This window comes from Rhinopithecus roxellana, chromosome 2 (genome assembly GCF_007565055.1).
Source record: "Rhinopithecus roxellana isolate Shanxi Qingling chromosome 2, ASM756505v1, whole genome shotgun sequence".
Classification (NCBI taxonomy): Eukaryota; Metazoa; Chordata; class Mammalia; order Primates; family Cercopithecidae; genus Rhinopithecus; species Rhinopithecus roxellana.
Window position 1 is genome coordinate 88,718,871 of NC_044550.1, and position 19,488 is coordinate 88,738,358.

A 19,488-nucleotide genomic window follows, 5' to 3' on the forward strand; every position below is an offset into this window, starting at 1 on the left:
GGGGCTTCCAGTAGACTGAGTCCCAGAGAAAGATTTAATAGTTCAGGGATGATTTTTTTCCCAATTAGCCCAACAGGGACCACTCACCCCACCAACGCTGAAGGAATTTGTATGGCAGTTCATACCTGAGGCTCAGAGAGCTTGGACTCTTTATACTGCTGTCCCTACAAGCCCCATCAGTCTTTCACTTACTCCTTCAATCACCCTTTCAAGTAAATTGCCAACATGAGCTTTTTCATGTCTAGAATGACTCTGCAGAAAGAACACTTTGGAGTTTCCTGAGTTTCTTGATGTATCAGTTAGGAATGCACTTTCTGACAACAAAAGAAAACCTGACCCGGCGTGGCCTAAACAAACACTAAAAAAACAAAGTGTTTGTTTTTCTCACCTAAAGAGGAGTCCGAGTAGCCTGATGATTCCAGGGTTGGCATTTTGTAGGTATCTGTGAGTTTTCTTGGTCTTGCCAGCATATGTGTTGCCTCATAGATGCAAAACTGTTGCTGCAGTTTCACACAATCATCCCATCATGTTCAAGGCAGAAAGACGGTGGAAGACAACAGCCCCATCCATCTCTTGTCAAGAAAGCTAGCACCTCCAGGACTTCCTCAGCAGATGTCTGCCCATGCCTCACTGGCCAGAACTGTGCCCCTTAGACACCGAGAAGCCGGCCAGCTGGGGAAGAAAGTATTTTGCTTTCCAACCTCTTCAATGGACGGGAAGTAAGAGAGAAGGTTTTGGGAATCACTACTGAATCAACAAACCACAGTGTCTATTATACTTGGGTTTAAAATTAATATGCTTTTATTATAGTAACAAATTCAAAAAACAAATTCAAAAACCATGTTTCCCTTCAGCCTTTAACTTCAATTTACAAACCTATTTTCTACTAATAAATCTTGTAAAATAAAACCAATCTCCTTCACTTTTTAGTTTATGAATGTTTAACTCGAGTTGGAAAAATTGAACTTTTAACCAGTCTCATTCAAGACAAAGTATAATGAATTGTTTTAAACAGCATCTTAAATGTAATGATTAATTTTATTCTAAATACAAGTTGAGTATCCCTAATCTGAAATTTCGAAATCCGAAATGTTTCAAATTCTGCAACTTCTTGAGCACTGACAAGATGTCACAGTGGAAAATTCCACACCTGACCTAATGTAATTGGTTGCAGCCAAAATGCAGTCAAAACTGTTTCATGCATAAAATCATTTTAATATTGTATAAACTTACTTTCAGGTCATAGGTATAAAGTATATATGAAACAAATAAATTCTGTGTTTAGATTTGGGTTTCATTTCCAAAATATCTGAGAATGCATTTGCAAATATTCCAAAATCTGAAAAAATCTGAAATCTAAAACTCTTATGTTCCCAAGCATTTTGAATAAGAAATACACAACCTGTATTTTTATTTTTATTTTTATTTATTTATTTATTTTTTGACAGAGTCTCAACTCTGTCACCCAGACTGGAGTGCAGTGATGTGATCTCCCTCCAAGCTCCACCTCCCAGGTTCAAGTGATTCTTGTGCCTGAGTCTCCTGAGTAGCCAGGATTACAGGCATGTGCTACCATGCTCAGCTAATTTTTGTATTATTAGTAGAGACAGGGTTTTACCATGTTGGCCAGGCTAGTCTCGAACTCCTGACCTCAAGTGATCTGCCTGCATCAGCTTCCCAAAGTGCTGGGATTACAGGCGTGAGCCACTGCACCTGGCCTCAACCTGTATTTTAAATACGTGCTTAAAAACTTTAGAAAATCCAATAAAACATATTTTAAATATAGTAAATGTCAAGTTATCTTACATAATCCAGTGCTGCTTATAGACTTAAATTCTCTTATGATGTAAAATCACAAGTGTGAATTTAATTACCTGTTTTAAGTTGAAATTAGTAGGTTCATCTGTTATTCTTTAATTGCCTAATTCTCTTAATCATAAAAAAAACTCCAACCCCCCAATAAGCACAGATTATTCCCACATTAAAATATAATGCCAATACTAAACGTTTCATTAATTTTATTATCTTTATATTCTAAAATTTATCATGGTTTAAAATATACATATTTATTAAGGGGAGAATTTTATCATAACAGATCAACAAGAGTTTAATCTCAAACAAGCTGAGGTTACTTTTGAGCCAACAATTTTTTTTTACCAGGATATATATCTTGAGTTTTCTATAACTGGGATGATTCCACCTGAAGCTTTGGTTAAAGGAACCCCGAGTGCACACCCCTCCAGGGCAGTTGATCCTAAAGTACAGATCCCCTGTGTTCAAGTTAGATCTGTGTCCCAGAGGAAACACTCTTTCTTTGCCCTTATGTTCAAGGACTGGGAACCTGCAAATTTAACCAACAAGAGGCTGATTTGTATGCATATGGCAGCTAACTAAAGTAATAGCTAGCTTGCCAAACGGTTAAAGTTAGAGGCTAATATTCCTAACTAAGTAGGGGAAAGGGAGAGGAAGAAAAGGCTTCCATGGGAAGAAAATCATTTATTCAGGAAGGACAAAGGGATTTTTAGAAGAAAAAACAGGAGATAAAGTTTGTGATGATGTTTGTTTAGGCAGGTGCATGTAGCCTATCCATCCTTTAAGGATATGAATTTCCCCAGGGAAGGGATGTATGACAGGTTTACTGTCAGTCTTTCTCCTGGGAGTAGACTCACCCAAAAGAGGGAATTTAGGGAAGGATTATTTCCCAGAAGTTTCAGATTTTAGTCAGATAAAGGAAGCTCTGAGAAAGCTTCTTTCTGCATCTGGCATCTGTTGATTCTCAAATGTCTTCACCTTAAAATAATCTTTGTACCAACCCTGGGATTCTGAGTGGGTCCTCACACCTGCTAAAAGATAATTTAAAAAGAAGTAGAAGTGAAAGGAGAAGGAAGAGGAGGTAAAATAATGATATTCATAAAATATAAAATAAAAATGTCTCAGAGACCTCAAAGACTTTAATTCATTTACTAATGAGGGAACCAGTAAGATGTTACAAATAACTCAAAGGAGAATTCAACATACATACACACACACACACACACACACACATACACACGCCAACAGGAATACTGAAATAAATCTGATTAACACATGCAAAAGAGACCAATAATCTATGGGGCAGTAATCAATGTATCTCACAGTCTGTATCTATCTGTCACACATAATCTGCATTTCTATGAACAATAAATCATTTGCATTATTATAAGTATTCTACAACTTACAGAGTTGTAACATACAGTCATAGAACATTTCAGTTAGCAATGGAACAGACCCTATATATGACAGCAGTCCCATAAGATTACAATGAAGCCAAAAAATTCCTATCACCTAGTGACATTGTAGCCATTATAACATTATATTATATAATGTTATGTATATATAATGTTATGTTATGTTATATATGTTATATAATATATAATATATGTTATAACATGTTATATGTTATATATTATATAACATATATAACATACAACATATATAACACTATAATGTTATAACAATTATATAATTATATAACAAGTATAATTATATGATTCTATGATTATAACATATAATTATATAATTATGTTATATATAGTTATATGTTATATAATGTTATACCATAATTATATAACATAATTATATAATGTTATAACATACAATGTTATAACATTATAACAGCACAATTCCTTTAAAAAAACTTAATGTAAGGTCTGATCTTAGAAATTTTGTTATTGGGCCACCCAATTTATAGCCTTTAGGAGTCATAAATATGACAGTTCCAACACTATTCAAAAGTTGGTATTCCAACCATACCTGAAGGACCCTATTCATTGCAACTGTTGATCGTTCATATTCCAATAACAATATGTTTTCATATTTTACCCCATATCCTGACAGTTCCACATGTAGATATTTTGGAAAAGCTACCAGGGTACAGGGGTGGGGGACATTTTTAAATTGTTATGTATAATCCCTACTGCCTTAGAAGCAGATCTAAGCCCCTACCTCTGGTTATACACATATTTGGAAGAAGACTAAATTACTTTGCATGAGAAATAAATAAAAGATACAGGAGCTGAGGGCAGATCCAAACCTTAAGAACAGTGGTGGCCAGGGAGGCTGGAAACTCAGTGCTGGAAAAGCTGAATCCCTTTCATCCTCCAAGCCAGAGAGACTTCATGACAACTGTCAGTCTAAAGAGGGTAGTTAAGCTAATTTGCACTGAAATATAAACTCTGTTGTCTCTCACCCTCTCAAAATTGTCAACCACTTAAAAACATTGTCAACCACTGAAATATTTAGGCTGGTTCAGGACAAAAACGGTACTCAGGGCAGATGGATAGTTGGGTTACACAATGAGAGCATGTTTACTTGCTCTTCTAGGAACTATTACTTCTGTCACTCTTTGGGCGTACTTTTCCAGAGGGACTCAATATCATTTTTTCTATTGATTTGTGTTATTGCACTGTGAATTATTGCTGTTCTTAAGGATATGGTTCCATGCTAAAAAGGAAATGCTTTTTGTTTTAGACTTTTGCAAAGTTTTCCTATAAACATCACTTACTGGCCCCTTGCCTTTCTACCTCTATTCCTAAACAACTGAGTTCTAAAGTCATTTGGTGGATCAGAAGAAGGTATTTTTCTGTGTTGAGTGTGATAGAGTAGTGGTCCAGAGAGGAATTTCGGAGTCCCACTGGGGTGAGAAGGGCATCCTTAGAGGGGGCTGGTGCCTGGTCCTAAACAGGGTGGGGAGAGTGCTTATGTAAGTGAGAGTCTGCACTGATTAAGGCAAGGAGAGCATCCATGCAGGAAAGAGGATCTGTCAAGATAATAAATATATTAAGTTAATAGAAAGCAGGCTTCTCATTGTCAGGAAAGGGAGTAACAGATATGTAATGGGAGAAAATTAGACTGAGCCTGTAGTGATGGATAGGAACTGGACATGAACTCATAGTTTTCAGTATCTAGAAACATACAGAGAAATTAATATAGATGGAAATGTGTTTATGTATGAATAACCATACATATATTTCCTAGTCTGTCCACTGAGAGACCTGGTGGCAGTGATACCCCACTATCAATGAGCTTACCTTGAGTCTACATCTTGGCTTCTAAATACCATTCTACCCAGAGAGGACCCAGAGCTCCTTAGAGAAATGGCTGGTTACAGGGCTATAGCAGGGAAAATGCAAGATGATCCTGAAACATCTTGTAGTGCCAGAAAGCAAGGAAGTGCTCAAAAAATGATGCATAAATATTACAAAGACACCAAAGCTAGGTTAAAAGAGTTCCTACTGGTCCAATTTGAGACAACTCGCACATCAGAATACATAATCAACAGATTGTAATCCATTGAACAAAATAGGAAGCCATAAGTCTACCTGATAGAAATAAGTAAATGAATAAATTAACATTTTGATGAGAAAAGGTCTTTTTGCAGTTTCAAAGTACCCCTCTACAAAATGTGTATTAATTACAAAGGAATTTGGGTGAAATCACTAATGGAAAAAATGAACATCTTGTACTACCTGACAGGCTGAAATGAGCATCACTTGTGTTAATTTCATGCCAAAGATGCATAACCTGAATCTAATTATGATGGACATCAGACAACCCAAATTCAGGAACATTCTACAAAATAATTGTCTTGCATTTTTCAAGTATCAAGGCCATGAAAATGAAAACAGGCTAAAGAAATGTGACAATTAAATGCAAGGAGTGATTCCAAACCAGATCCTTTTACTATAAAGGACATTTTGTGGGGGCAATATATAAACATTAATGGGTTCTGAAGTTTAAGTGGTAGTAACAACTCCATGTTAAATTCCTGATTTTAATGGTTCTATTTACACAGGAAAATGTTCTTGTTTGTAGGAAATACTAAAGTATTTAAGGGTGCCAGAGCATCAGGTCAAAAACTTACTCTCAAATGGTGGGGTGGTGCGGAAATGTTCTTTATCCGATACTTGCAACTTCTCAGTTTGAGATTATCTCAACATTTTAAAGTTACTTTTTTTTTTTTTTTTTTTTTTTTTTTTGAGACAGTTTCACTCTTGTTGCCAAGGCTGGAGTGCAGTGGTGCAATCTTGGCTCACTGCAACCTCCACTCTCTGGGTTCAAGTGATTCTCCTGCCTCAGCCTCCCGAGTAGCTGGGATTACAGGCGCCTGCCACCAACCTGGCTAACTTTTTGCGTTTTTAGTAGAGATGGGGTTTCACCACATTGGCCAGGCTGGTCTCCAACTCCTGACCTCAGATATCTGCCCGCCTCGACCTCGCACAGTGCTGGGCTTACAGGCATAAGCCACCACACCTGGCCCAAAAGTTACTTTTAAAATATCACTTAAAAATATTTAAGATTCCTGATATAGCTGTTGAATCATAATGTTATAAAAATGTAGAACTAATTTCATGATGCAATCATTGAGGAGCTATATCTGCCACTAAATATAAATTTTAAAGACAGGGCATAAAAGGATAATATTCAGAAAAGAAGTTATGTGGAGAAGAATATTCAACAGAGTTTCATGAAAACACAGGCAGGTATGGCCAGTTAAAACATCTTCAAAGTATCTGTGGCTGGAGGCTGACAATTCATCCAAGAATTCTTCTTAAAATCTTGGTGTTTACAGTGTTCTTTAAAAATTAATAAAGATATAAAAAGTTAATCTCAACACAGATCGTTTTATTTATATGTATGCTTGAGATCTCTGAAATATGTGATGTTCTGCCAGTAATGGCCTTCGGCATGCAAATCCCTTTTTTTGACTTTGTTTTAAATAATTGGTTGAAAAAAGATTAATTTTGAATAATTTCACAAGTGAGAACATTATTTATAGCACAGCTAATTATTATGTAGATTTGACTGTGTGCTTCATCAAACTATGTGCTCTGAAATGACTACATACAGTCAAAGCCTGTCATAGATGGATTGCTTCTCTATGAGAATGTTAATTGCCCTGTTATTAAGAGGTCTCACCATACTTCACAAAATAAGTAGTCACTTTTATTTTTTTCATGCTTTGATCATTGACCCCAAATACATTTTTACATAATAAGCTCTTAATGATTATTCAAACTATTCTGTTCTTATTTCTTCATAATTATGAGCATTCTAGAAAGTTCCAAAGATTTACAAACTTGGTAAGGATAATAAGAACATAACTGTACTGGGAGTCTACAGAAATCTTTGAAATTATATAAATCTCAGATTTTAAAGTGTTATGGTTAATATGTGGCCGACACAAAAACCTGCACACAGATGTTTATAGCAGCTTATTTATAATTGCCAAAACTTAGAAGCAACCAAGATGTCTTTCAGTAAGTGAGTGGATGAATATATGTTACTAAGTGTGAGAAGCCAGTTTGAAAAGGCTACATACTGCATGATTCCAATGACATTACCATTCTGGAAAAAGAAGAACGATGGAGATAATAAAAAGTTCAGTGGTTACCAGAGGACGAGTAGAGCAATGAAACTACTCTGTATGATACTATAATGGTGGACACGTGTCATTATACATTTGTCCAAACCCATAGAATGTACAACATCAAGAGTGAACTCCAATGTAAACTACGGACTTTGGGTGACAATGATGTGTCGATGTAGGTTCATCAACTGCAACAAATGCACCACTCTGGACTGGGGAGAGTGTTGATGGTGGAGGTGCATGAGGCAGGGAATACATGGGCACTCTCTGTACCTTTTACTCTATTTTGCTGTGAACCTAATAGCTCTAAAAAATAAAGTCTACTTTTTAAAATGGCATGGTTGCCCTTCAAAGTCAGAATAGGATGATTATGTAAAATGTTATCAAATATTCATACCTTTCAATTGTTTACGGAACAATTTTTACTTCTTAAGTTTGTCTCCTCTAATTTTACTATTCAACAATTTTCAGCATCCCTAACCAGAGATACAAACAATGACATGGGCTTTGTTTACAATGAGTGTTGAGTGTGTGTGGGTGGGGGGGATAAGATTAAAACACTTGAAACAATTGGACAACCAATATGTGATGAAATTTAATTAATTGATTGTTAGTGTAGATGAGTGTGTCTGGTGCAAAGAGGTTAAAGTGGACTGCTTTTTGAAGTATTGATAGTTTTGAAGTTCTTATAGTCCTCTTCATTCTATTAAATGTTTATTTGTAGGGATATAAATATAGCAAAGCAGATAATATTTCCAAACTTTCACCTTTAAATTAGCTTGGGCACTCAAACACATTCTTTCCTAGAAACACGATTGCAAATAATGACTAATTTTTCTTCAAAAAATGAAGTAAAAGAATATTTATCTAATAGGATTAGAATCTCACCTCGATTCAAGCCAATAAAGTTTGAGTCAGGAATTCCAACAAGGCTGGAGCACAAATTTCAGGAGGAAGTGATGGTGACGAGGGGAATGGTAGTGATGGAGGAGGAGTTCCAGGAATCGGGGAAGGTATAAAAAACCAGAATGGGACTTCTGGATTGAAGAAGGGGTTTTAAAGTGTTGAAGTGAGTGAGAAAGTGTTGAGCTGAGTTAGAAAACTCACATGGTGAAGCTCTTGGGTAAATATGGAAATAAAGGCAAATGAGCTATCTTTATTCTTGCACCCTATGGTTCCCCCAGAGAGTCTCAGTAGTGGCACTGCCATGCTTCCAGCTGGTCAAGCCAGTTCAGAAGATTCTGTCCATTTCCATTCTACCCCTAAATTACATGTAAAATATGTTCACTTCTCTCCTGTCCACTGGCACCATTCTAGACTAAGCCTCATTTGTCTGTTACCTGGAGCAATGCAAAGTTTCCCAATCAGCAGCCCAGCTTTCCCTCTTACCCTCCCCTCAAGTCTCCTACCCAATGGCACTCCACCCCAGTAGCCAGAATTATGTGAACAAAACATACCTGTTTTCTAAGTGGCCCCTTGGCTTCAAATCCTTCATTGATTCCCGTTTGCATTTTAAATAAAACCCAAACTTCTTCCCTTTGCCCAAGGATACTTCTCTACCTCATCAACCTCAGCTCATGTCACTTGTCCCCTGCTCGCTGGGCTCCTTCACCACAACCTTCCCAGAGTTCCCTAATCCTCAGCCTGAAGCCTCTTCCTCACCACTTTAACTACCACCACCACTTTCCCACTACTACCTCCCCTACTCTCATGGGTGATTTCCTTTTCTTCCTCCAGATCTCAGCTTACATGGCACCATTTTACAGAGGCCTCCCTCTAACTACCACTGGTACAAAGCACCAGCACATATTTTCCATTACATCACCTGTTTTCTTTCTTTTTGGACCTCTCCATAAATTGTAATTATTTATTAACTTGTTCAGTGTATCCTCCCTGGGAGATGGTAACCTCCCCTAGGGCAGGAACTCTGTTTCATTCAATGATGCATGCATAACATCTTGTACAGGGCCTTACACTTAGCAACTATCCAATATAGAAATGATCACATGGCACCTGCTTTCCTGTTATCCTCTATGACTTCTTCTTTCTCTAATACTATTACAGGAGTTATTAAGAAATTATTTTAGGCAGTTAGAAAGGGTAAAAGAGGCTGGGTACAATAGCTCACATCTGTAATCCCAGCACTTTGGGAGGCCGAGATGGGCGGATCACCTGAGGTCAGGAGTTCGAGACCAGCATGATCAACATGGTGAAATCCCGTCTCTACTAAAAATACAAAATTAGCCAGGCGTGGTGGTGCATGCCTGTAATCTCAGCTACTCAGGAGGCTGAGGCAGAAGAATCGCTTGAACCCGGGAGGCGGAGGTTGCAGTGAGCCAAGATTGTGCCGTGGCACCCCACCCTGGGCAACAAGAGCGAAACTCTGTCTCAAAAAAAAAAAAAGGAAGGGTAAAAGAGTCCTCGGTGAAATTTTCCTTTAATGAAAAGCAGCTCCAAACCATTTCTTTTCTAACAGAAAGCAGCCTGAAAAGTCAAGCTGCAAGCACAGATATGCAAGCTGGAAGCTTTCATATGTAAATGCCAGCAGCTGTACCTGGAAGCCAGATACATTCAGTTGGCGATTCCTGCTCCCTTTTCCTTTTTTTTTATTTTTTATTTTTTTGAGACGGAGTCTCGCTCTGTCGCCCAGGCTGGAGTGCAGTGGCCGGATCTCAGCTTACTGCAAGCTCCGCCTCCCGGGTTTACGCCATTCTCCTGCCTCAGCCTCCCGAGTAGCTGGGACTACAGGCGCCCCGCCGCCTCGCCCGGCTAGTTTTTGTATTTTTTAGTAGAGACGGGGTTTCACCGTATTAGCCAGGATGGTCTCGATCTCCTGACCTCGTGATCCGCCCGTCTCGGCCTCCCAAAGTGCTGGGATTACAGGCTTGAGCCACCGTGCCCGGCCCCCTGCTCCCTTTTCCTTATCACCATGTGCGTAGGTATCACAGCACTGGCCAGGTAAAGCCACGTGTGCAGGTGTCATGGCGACAGCCAGGTAGAAGCCACATTTGCATAATAAAAGATTAGGGTGCGAGGGCCAGTCTTTTCAGTCTTTTCACAGACTATGTAAATGACACACCTGGTGAAACCAGCCCCCTGGGCTTTATGTAAATCAGTCACCGCCTCCTCAAGCCTCGGTACAAAATCAATCATGTTCTGCCCCAAAACCCGGAAACCCTCTCTTGGGCCACCCGCTTTCTCATCATGAGGAAGCTTTCTCTCTCTTCCTTTTTGTCTATTAAACTTTCCTCTCGTTAACCTACTCCACATGTGTGTCCACATCCTTAATCATCTCGGGGTGAGATAATGAACCACAGGTTTTCCCCAGATAATGAAGTCGTTTCAATACCAGACCGGCCTTGATTCATAGCCCATAGTAAGAATACAACAAATTTCTGTTTTTAAAATTATTGGCTGAAAATTGTTTGTAAGAGGGTAATTGGATTGAACTGTGAAGTATGGGCAGACGTTTCCTAAAAGACAGGAATGGAGAGGACATTCGGATGGGAAACAGCATGAACAAAGGCAAAGAGAAAAATGTTGGCATCTTCTGGAATCATGGAAAGAACATCCTAAGAGGTGAAGGTTCCTGGAAAATAACTGGCATCAGGGTTGTATAAACCATGATGAGAAAGACAAATGATGATAAAATATCAGGGAGAAGCTGCTCTTTGCCATGCCTTTGCATTAACCTCCTTCCAACTTTGTGTCTTCTCCCCTTTTCCCCAGTTTCTCACGGGGGTGGACAGGATGTCAAATGCTCCCTTGGCTACTTCCCCTGTGGGAACATCACAAAGTGCTTGCCTCAGCTCCTGCACTGTAACGGTGTGGACGACTGTGGGAATCAGGCCGATGAGGACAACTGTGGTGAGTGAAGCCCCTGCAGTCACGGTGAGAGAAAGGGGCAGAAAGGACTGAAGGTGAAGTCGCTGGGACTTCTCTCAACAAAAAGACAAAACTAAATTGAAATACAAAACATATGTTGCTTAAGGAAATCTTACACTTATTTCAATGGCTTAAAATATCCACTTTTTTTTTTTTTTTTTTTTTTTTTGAGACAGAGTCTTGCTCTGTTGCCAGGCTGGAGTGCTGTGGCGCGATCTCGGCTCACTGCAAGCTCCACCTCCCGGGTTCACGCCATTCTCCTGCCTCAGCCTCCCAAGTAGCTGGGACTACAGGTACCCACCACCACGCCCAGCTAATTTTTTGTATTTTTAGTAGAGATGGGGTTTCACTGCGTTAGCCAGGATGGTCCCAATCTCCTAACCTCGTGATCCGCCCGCCTCTTCCTCCCAAAGTGCTGGAATTACAGGCATGAGCCACCGCAACCAGCCTTAATATCCACTCTTTTCTATGAAATGGTATCACAGCCAATATTCCAGGCAAGTGATGGTTGCTCATAGAATAAGTTTTAACCAAGATTGTCCAACCCACAGCCCCGAGGCTGCATGCGGCCCAGGAAGGCTTTGAACAGAGCCCAACACAAATTCATAAGGTTTTTGAAAGCATTAGATTTTTTTGTGATTTTTTTTTTTAAGCTCATCAGCTATCATTAATGTAAGTGTATTTTATGTGTGGTCCAAGACAACTCTTCTTCTTCCAATGTGGCCTGGGGAAGCCCAAAGTCTGGACACCCCTGTTTTAACCCAACAAACCGGTCCAAATAAGGTGTTAGAAGCAGAATACTGTTGAAATTGAGAATACGGGCCCTGGAGCCAGACTGCCCAAGTTTGAACTTGGGTACAACGATAACCAATTATGTAAACTTGAGAACATTTCCTCGCCTCTCTGTGCCTCAGTTTCCTCATTTTATAAAAGGGTGTGGTAATTGTGCCTATACTATAAGAATTCAGGAAGATTAAGAGTACAGAATTAGGACATCTAGGAGGTGCTATCTAAGTGTTGGATGCTGTTGCCCTTTCTTATCTTTTGGGAAGAAAAGTGAGTCCTAAAAGAGACAAAACAAACAATATGTAAATACAACTTACTACTTAACCAACAACCATACCTCTGGATTTATAAAGCTGGTAAGTAGGGCTTCTGGCCAATTTGAATATAGGAAAATAGCTTTCAGTTAGAATTTTGTTCAAACTTCTGAAGCCTTAAAAATACAAAGTTAGAACCTGAATTGTTTGGATCTGAGTCACTGGGAAAATAAGCTTCGGTTAATAATGTAATACAGTAAGATTTCTCACCTGTCAAGAAGTAAGGTACTCTTTTGGAGGACAAAAAGATGCATAACAATGTTAGTATGCAAAGTGTCACATAAATAATATATGCTGATGAGGCCTTGCTGGGATCACTCTCCCCCAAGTAGTTCAGGCTTTTTAAGAAACCACCTTGAAGGAATTAAGTTTCCGTTAACATAAAATAAGATGAACACCAGGCTTGAAAATCCTCCTACCTGAAAAAAATCAGCTGGGTCACACAAGCGAACCTTAACTGAGCTTATTTCTTGAAAACGTAACTGAAACTGAGGTTGTTTCTTGTAAATGCCTCTGATAATCACAAACAAAACTTAAATCGTCTTTCTAAAGTGGTATAAGGTAAATCACTTTTAACCAATCCCCTATCCCCTGGAAACCCCATTGTAATAACCAGTCATGGAAAAGGTTGAAGAATTTCCTCATTTTCACTTTATGAGCCATCCTATAATACATGCCTCTGAGCTTTCCTACCGCCTGGGCTGAAATCTCCCTGATACCGAGTTGTACTTTCTCTTGCTGTATGATAATAAACTTTTAAATTTTTATAATTCGATCTGATTTTATTTTTGACACTTGTTAGTTTGAAACACTATTTCTATGTGATGGTAGTAACTCAAGTATAACCACACTATCTAAACTAGTGAGCTTAAGCTACAATTGTATTTGATTTGGATGGCTATAAATATGTTTTCATTTATTTTTAAAAATAACATCTTGTTAAAATAAATTAATATTACATAATTTTTTAATTAGATGAAACAGTGTTTTGCCCACTGCCAGCCAATTCCCCCTCGACCTGCTGGCAATTCAAATAGAGAGTTCTAGACAGAGCAACAGGAAAATTTCACTCCAATTAAAATGGTAGCTGGAAGCAGGAAAGGAACGTGGTGGGAGTAGCAAATTTATCAGCAAATGTAGCTTCTCAGTGGAAAAAAAGCTTGGAAACTCTAGCTTTAGTGCTAAGTTTAAAGAGGCCAAGTAGCAAAAGTAGCAATCCTTACAGTAATAATCCTTAAAATCATGCAAGTTTCTCAGGATTCACCAAAAAGCACTTTTAGACAGAAGCAATAGGGCATTGGGGTTTCAGAGAGAAGTTCAGTAATCAGAGTTAAACTCTAGCTGTAAAGCGAGGCAAAGAATGGCTTGTTTTCTTTTCTATAAAACGGGAATGCTAAGAGCATCCATGTTCATGGGTTGTTAACAGGATTCCATGAGATAATGTATCCGAGATGCTTAGCAGAGTGCAGGTACTCTGGACTGAATGCTGGGGTACTCTGGACTGAATGCTGGGGTACTCTGGACTGAATGCTGGGGTCCCCCATAAAGTTCATATGTTGAAGCCCCATCCCCCAGTGTGATAGGATTTGGAGATGGGATTTGGGGGATGTAATTAGGAATACCTGAGGCCATAAGGGTGGATTAGTATCCTTATGAGTCTTAAGGGAGCTTGCTTCATCTCTCCACCATGTAAGGAAACAGCAAGAAGTCTGCTGTCTGTAAACCAGAAAGTGGGCCATCACTAGACATGACTACCAGCACCTTGATCTTGGACCGCCCAGTCTCCAGAACTGTGAAAAATAAATGTTTATGTTTAAGCCACCCAATCTGTGATACTTAGTTATAGTAACCTGACCTAAGACTACAGTCCATAAAATTAGCACTCAGTAAATGTTACCTAGTGTATCAGTTAGCTGAATTATATTGCAAACATAGTGGCCTAAAAAGTAACCATTTATTTAGCATATGATTCTTGGGGTCAGCAATTTTGGATGGACTCCACTGAGATAAGCCAGGCAGTTCTGGTTTCAGCTGGATTTTCTTACGCACCTGCAGCCATCTGTGGATCAGCTATGCCATGACGTCTGGGACCTTGTCTGTGTCCTTAATTCACTATTGCCAACATTTGAAAACTCTCAAGTCCAGTTTTGGAAATCTGGGAAAGATCATAATTCACTCTTATAAAGACATGTCTATGTAAAAAATAACTATTTCAATTTGTTACTGATCTTCTTATGCCAGAATCACATAACTTTCTTGAAATTCACCGAGACCACTGGATCTCCAAAAGTAGTCCTGAGACCAAACTCATCAACATCACCTAGGAAATTAGAAATACACATTTTGGCCAGGCCTAGTGACTCACACCTGTAATCCCAGCACTTTGAGAGGCCAAAGTGGGAGGATTGCTTGAGTCCAGGAGTTGGAGATCAGCCTAGGTAACATGGCAAAAACCTGTCTCAATTTTTTTTAAAAAAGAAACAATAATTATTTTAAAACATTTATATAACAAATTTTAAAAAAAGAAATGCAAGTTCTCAGGCTCCATCCCAGACCTATTGAATCAAAAGCTCTGTTTTAATAAGAGCCTCGTGTCATTCTAATACACACTAAGTTTTGAGAACCGTGAACCTAAACCCAGTGAGCAGAAAATCAGGAATGCATGCAAAATGGTAGCAACAGCGGAGATACAGTAGAATCAAGTTTTCAATATGATACACAAGCATTCTAACTTGCTCACAAACTCCATTATTATCAATTATCTACAATTTTTAGCTCCTCTGGGAAAACCGGTACTCTAGTAGTGGCAGTCATCTAGAAATAGAAAAAAAAAAAAAAAATTAACTCTGTTCAAAACCTCAAAGATGCCCAGTTGGCATGCTGCTGCTGTCCATACAAAAATAGGCTGGAACTTTCCAGGAAGCATGGCAGACTTTCATCACCGTCTTTAGAGTCCAGGTGATGGAAAAATTGTGAGATGCAGTTATTTCTGCTTGTCTCTAATTGCTTTAATTTCCCTTGTGAGCTGAGTGGTTTTTTCCTTCATTTTATAGTATCTGGATCATTTATGTTCCTAAGGCTGTTTCTTCTTCTCCTTCTCCTCCTTCTTTTTTTTTTTTTTTTTTTTTCTTTTGAAATGGAGTCTCTCTCTCTCACCTAGGCTGGAGTGCAGTGGCATGATCTCAGCTCACTGCAACCTCTGCCTCCAGGATTCAAGTGATTCTCCTGCCTCAGCCTCCTGAGTAGCTGGGGCTACAGGTGTGTGTTACCACGCTCGGCTAATTTTTTGCATTTTTAGTAGAGACGGGGTTTTACCATGTTAGCCAGGATGGTCTCGATCTCCTGATCTCGTGATCCGCCCACGTTGGCCCCCCAAAGTTCTGGAATTACAGACATGAGCCACCACGCCCGGCCAACTTCTCTTCTTTTAAGTCACCAAGTTTGTGGGAATTTGTTACAGCAGCCCTGGAGAACAATGCACGTTAGGACAGGACATGGAGAAGGGTCACCTTCTGTAGGCTTAAAGAGACATTATTAAGGTCGACATAAACTCCTGGTCCAGATTAAAGTGAGCTTAAAATTTAGTCTTAGTGAATTTTAGACAGAATTTCCAGTGAGCGGTTCTTATGCATAATTGTATGTGGCATAAAACCTCCTAAAGACGATTTTGCTTCGCTGTTCAGTTGCAGTTCTGGGTTGTGCTAAACTTGAACCACATGGTTTTTACCAGGTGTTTTGTATTCTTTTAAGTTATGGTGAGTCAGGTATGGCTACAGGAGACATCAGGGAGGCTCAGAAACACAAAAGTTTATTATTCCCACAGGTTCTAGAGACAGGAGGCAGGGCATACCATACAGGGCTAGATGGGAAAGACACCAGGGTGGTCAGGAGGCAGAAGACAGGGGTGAGAGGGGAGGCATCAGGCCAGAGCCTTTATTGGGATTTCCGAGGGAAATCAAGGTAGTGCAAGGTGAGCAGCTTAAGATGTGCTGTTTTGAATAATTTTGGAGGGCTCTAAACTCTAGCGGTGGTCCTTACTTCCCTGCTACCTGGGCCTAGGATGATGAAGCAGAGGACTGTTGCCTCCGGGATGTGTGGGCTAGTCAGAGGAGCTCTAAGTCTGGATTGGTTAGCTTGCATATCAAAGGCATGCTCTGAGCACCCTTTGCTAGAAGCTCCTTGAAAGTATGAACATTTTCCCATGTAAACTTTTCTATTTCACCTCCTTCCCAATGTGATCTTAAATGCTTTGCCTTCCCTCCCCACCATGCCGGCCTTTGTTGTCTGTTAGTAATAGTTTACTTTGCAATTTTGCCATTCACTGCATATTTTAGGTTTGAAAAGACATCTTGTGTTCTAGGTTTGTCTATGCATGACTATTTATTATTAGTAGTAGTAGTAGTATTTTTGAGACTGAGTCTTGCTCTATCGCCCAGGCTGGAGTGTAGTGGTGCGATCTCAGCTCACTGCAACCTCCGCCTCCCAGGTTCAAGCGATTCTCCTGCCTCAGCCTCCTGAGTAGCTGGAATTACAAGCACCTGCCACCACACCTGGCTAATTTTTAGTAGAGACAGAGTTTCACCATGTTGTCCAGGCTGCTCTCGAACTCCTGACCTCAAGTGATCCACCCGCCTCGGCCTCCCAAAGTGCTGGGATTACAAGCATGAGCCACCGCACCCAGCCTGTGCATGACTATTTGTGACACTATATTCTAATCCTCCTAGGAATATTTGGTTTTGTATAATAAGAGTTGTAATAATAAAATTAATAGTGTCTTCTATTTTTTAGTATTTATTATGTTTCAGACATAGTCCTAATCCTTTAAGTAGATTCTCTCATTTCCTCCTTACTATAAATTAGACATGATAAGACTATTTCCATTACACAGGGAAGAAAAATGGAAGTACCGAGAGGTTACGTAACTCTTCTGACATCATGGTTTGCTCAGAATTCAAACCAAATGCTTGGCTTGTTCTGTTTTGTTTTTTGATTGGGAGGAAAGAACATGCTTATGATATTAATCATTGTGTAGTAGGGCCTTCAAACAAATCTCTTATTGATAAAATTTGAATTCTATGAAGTCTTCCCTTTAAGGATTTTGGTTTTAAAAAGGTAAATTATTTTTAACTTTCTTTTTAAAATATAATATATAAGAGATTAGATGAACTTCCAAACCTAAAATTGCAAGTATTATAGTATGAATAATGAATAATATTTTTATAACACTTTCCATTTTGAGTGCTTTATACATTTTACCTCATTTAATCCTCAGGACAACCCAGGAGAAAGGAACTGGTTTTGTTCCCTTTAAAGATGGGGACATTGATGCCCTGCATCAATTTCATCCACATGGTGGATGTCTGTTTTGCATTGTTATAAAGGAATAGTTGTGGCTGGGTAATTTATGAAGAAAAGAGGTTTATTTGGCTCGTAGTTCTGCAGACTTTACAAAAAGCAGGGTGCCAGCATCTGCTCAGCTTCTGGTGAGGGCTCAGGCTGCCTCCTCTCATGGCAGAAGGGAGAGGGGAGCCAGTGTGTGCAGAGATTACATGGCAAGAGAGGAAGCAAGAAAGAGGAGGGGAGGTACCAGGCCCTTTTTAACAACTAGCTCTCTTTTGAACCAATAAAGTGAGAGAGAAGTCGTTCACCTCAAGGGACAGCATAAATCTGTTCATGAGTGACCCACATTCATGATCCAAACTAGGACCCACCTCCCAATACTTCTAATACCGCCACACTGGGGATTACATTTCAACATGGTGTTGAGTGGGAACAAACGTCCAAACTATAGCAGTAGATATGACAATCAACTCAAGTTCTCAAGTGAGTGAGAAATGTAAATCTTTATTTTTCTATGGCCAAAGATAATTTCTGCTACAAGTCTCCATTCTTCCAAGTGGTAGAAGTCTAAACCAAGGCAGTTAAAGGTCTGATTCATTTCCCTTCACCTGGGATTACAGTTGAGCTCAGCAGTCTCTGTGGTGCCAGGACATTGTGTGGGGGGTCTGGTTGTCTGTTATCAGCTAATGATGGCGCATCCCCTAAGCTATTCATAAATCTATCTGGTCCTCTGCCAGAAGTCGCCACTCTGTTATCTCCTGTCTGTCTCAGGCCCTTTCACATCCAGTGCCTCTCCTGCCTACATCTGTGGCATTCTGGGGCTCACAGGAAACATTTAGTACTCCTGAGCCAGGCTGAGCCCAGGAGAACTTTCATGCTCATATTTAGGTCCATCTGCCTAGGCTCTTATGGCCATGTCTCCTCTACTATTCCTATGTCAAGCCAAAGTGTGCAATAATTCTGTGGGTCCTGCCATACATAAGGCCTCTACTTAGCAAAGGACACCAGGCTACCCCTGCTTCCAGAGCCCAGAAACCATGGGAAATGTGTGGTTTCCCCTAGATTCAGCCCGAGGAGGGAAGGAAGAAAGACCCCTCCACTCTCTCTTTCTGGTGCAAGTCTCTTGTTAAGTCTGCGAACAGCAAAGCTCAGTTCCTCTCTTTTTTGGTTTTCCATATCTATCGTCAATGATCAAATTTAAGGATTTAAAAATCGAATACCAAGAAATTTGACTCCCTTATTATCTGTAAACTTCTGTCTCATCCCTTTCAGGCAATGAAAGTGGTTAATTCTAGCTGCCTAGGATAGGAAAAGAGGCAGAAAGTGCAAGGAATTTAAGAGAAGGAAAACTTTGTTAATGCCCAGAGTATTTTTCCTGTCACTGGCTTGGCACTTACTAATCCATGAGAATTAGATAAGCAGTACTTATTTATGGGTGTGATGGTGATGATACATATTTTCAAATAAGATTATAAGAATGTTTGAAGTATGTCAAGCCCTTTTAAAATTTTCAATTGGTCCTGCTTTTAAAATTCTGGAATATTAATTATTCCATCATTTCCAAAGTAAAACTTATACAGCTATCAGAATGATGGCAATGCCAGGTGGTTTGATGGAGACGTTAGCTGTTCTCATTTTAGAATATTCCACTAAAGTTGGTGGTTTGTCTTGTTTTCAAGATAAAAGCACAGAAAGATACATATTACATGCCTGTATCAAAATATCTTATATACCCCATATATATATAGACTGACC

At 39.4% G+C, this 19,488-nt stretch overlaps 1 protein-coding gene across 5 annotated transcripts in view; it reads left to right on the forward strand.

The window, feature by feature from the left end:
• The window catches only part of RXFP1 (relaxin family peptide receptor 1), a 123,598-nt gene that overhangs the window by 32,506 nt on the left and 71,604 nt on the right, over positions 1-19,488 (forward strand). For all 5 annotated transcript variants that reach the window (XM_010383214.2, XM_030925996.1, XM_030925999.1 and 2 more), the window contains exon 2: positions 11,138-11,275. In XM_010383214.2, coding sequence (XP_010381516.1) covers positions 11,138-11,275 — 138 coding nt within the window. The remainder of the gene's footprint in view (positions 1-11,137; positions 11,276-19,488) is intronic.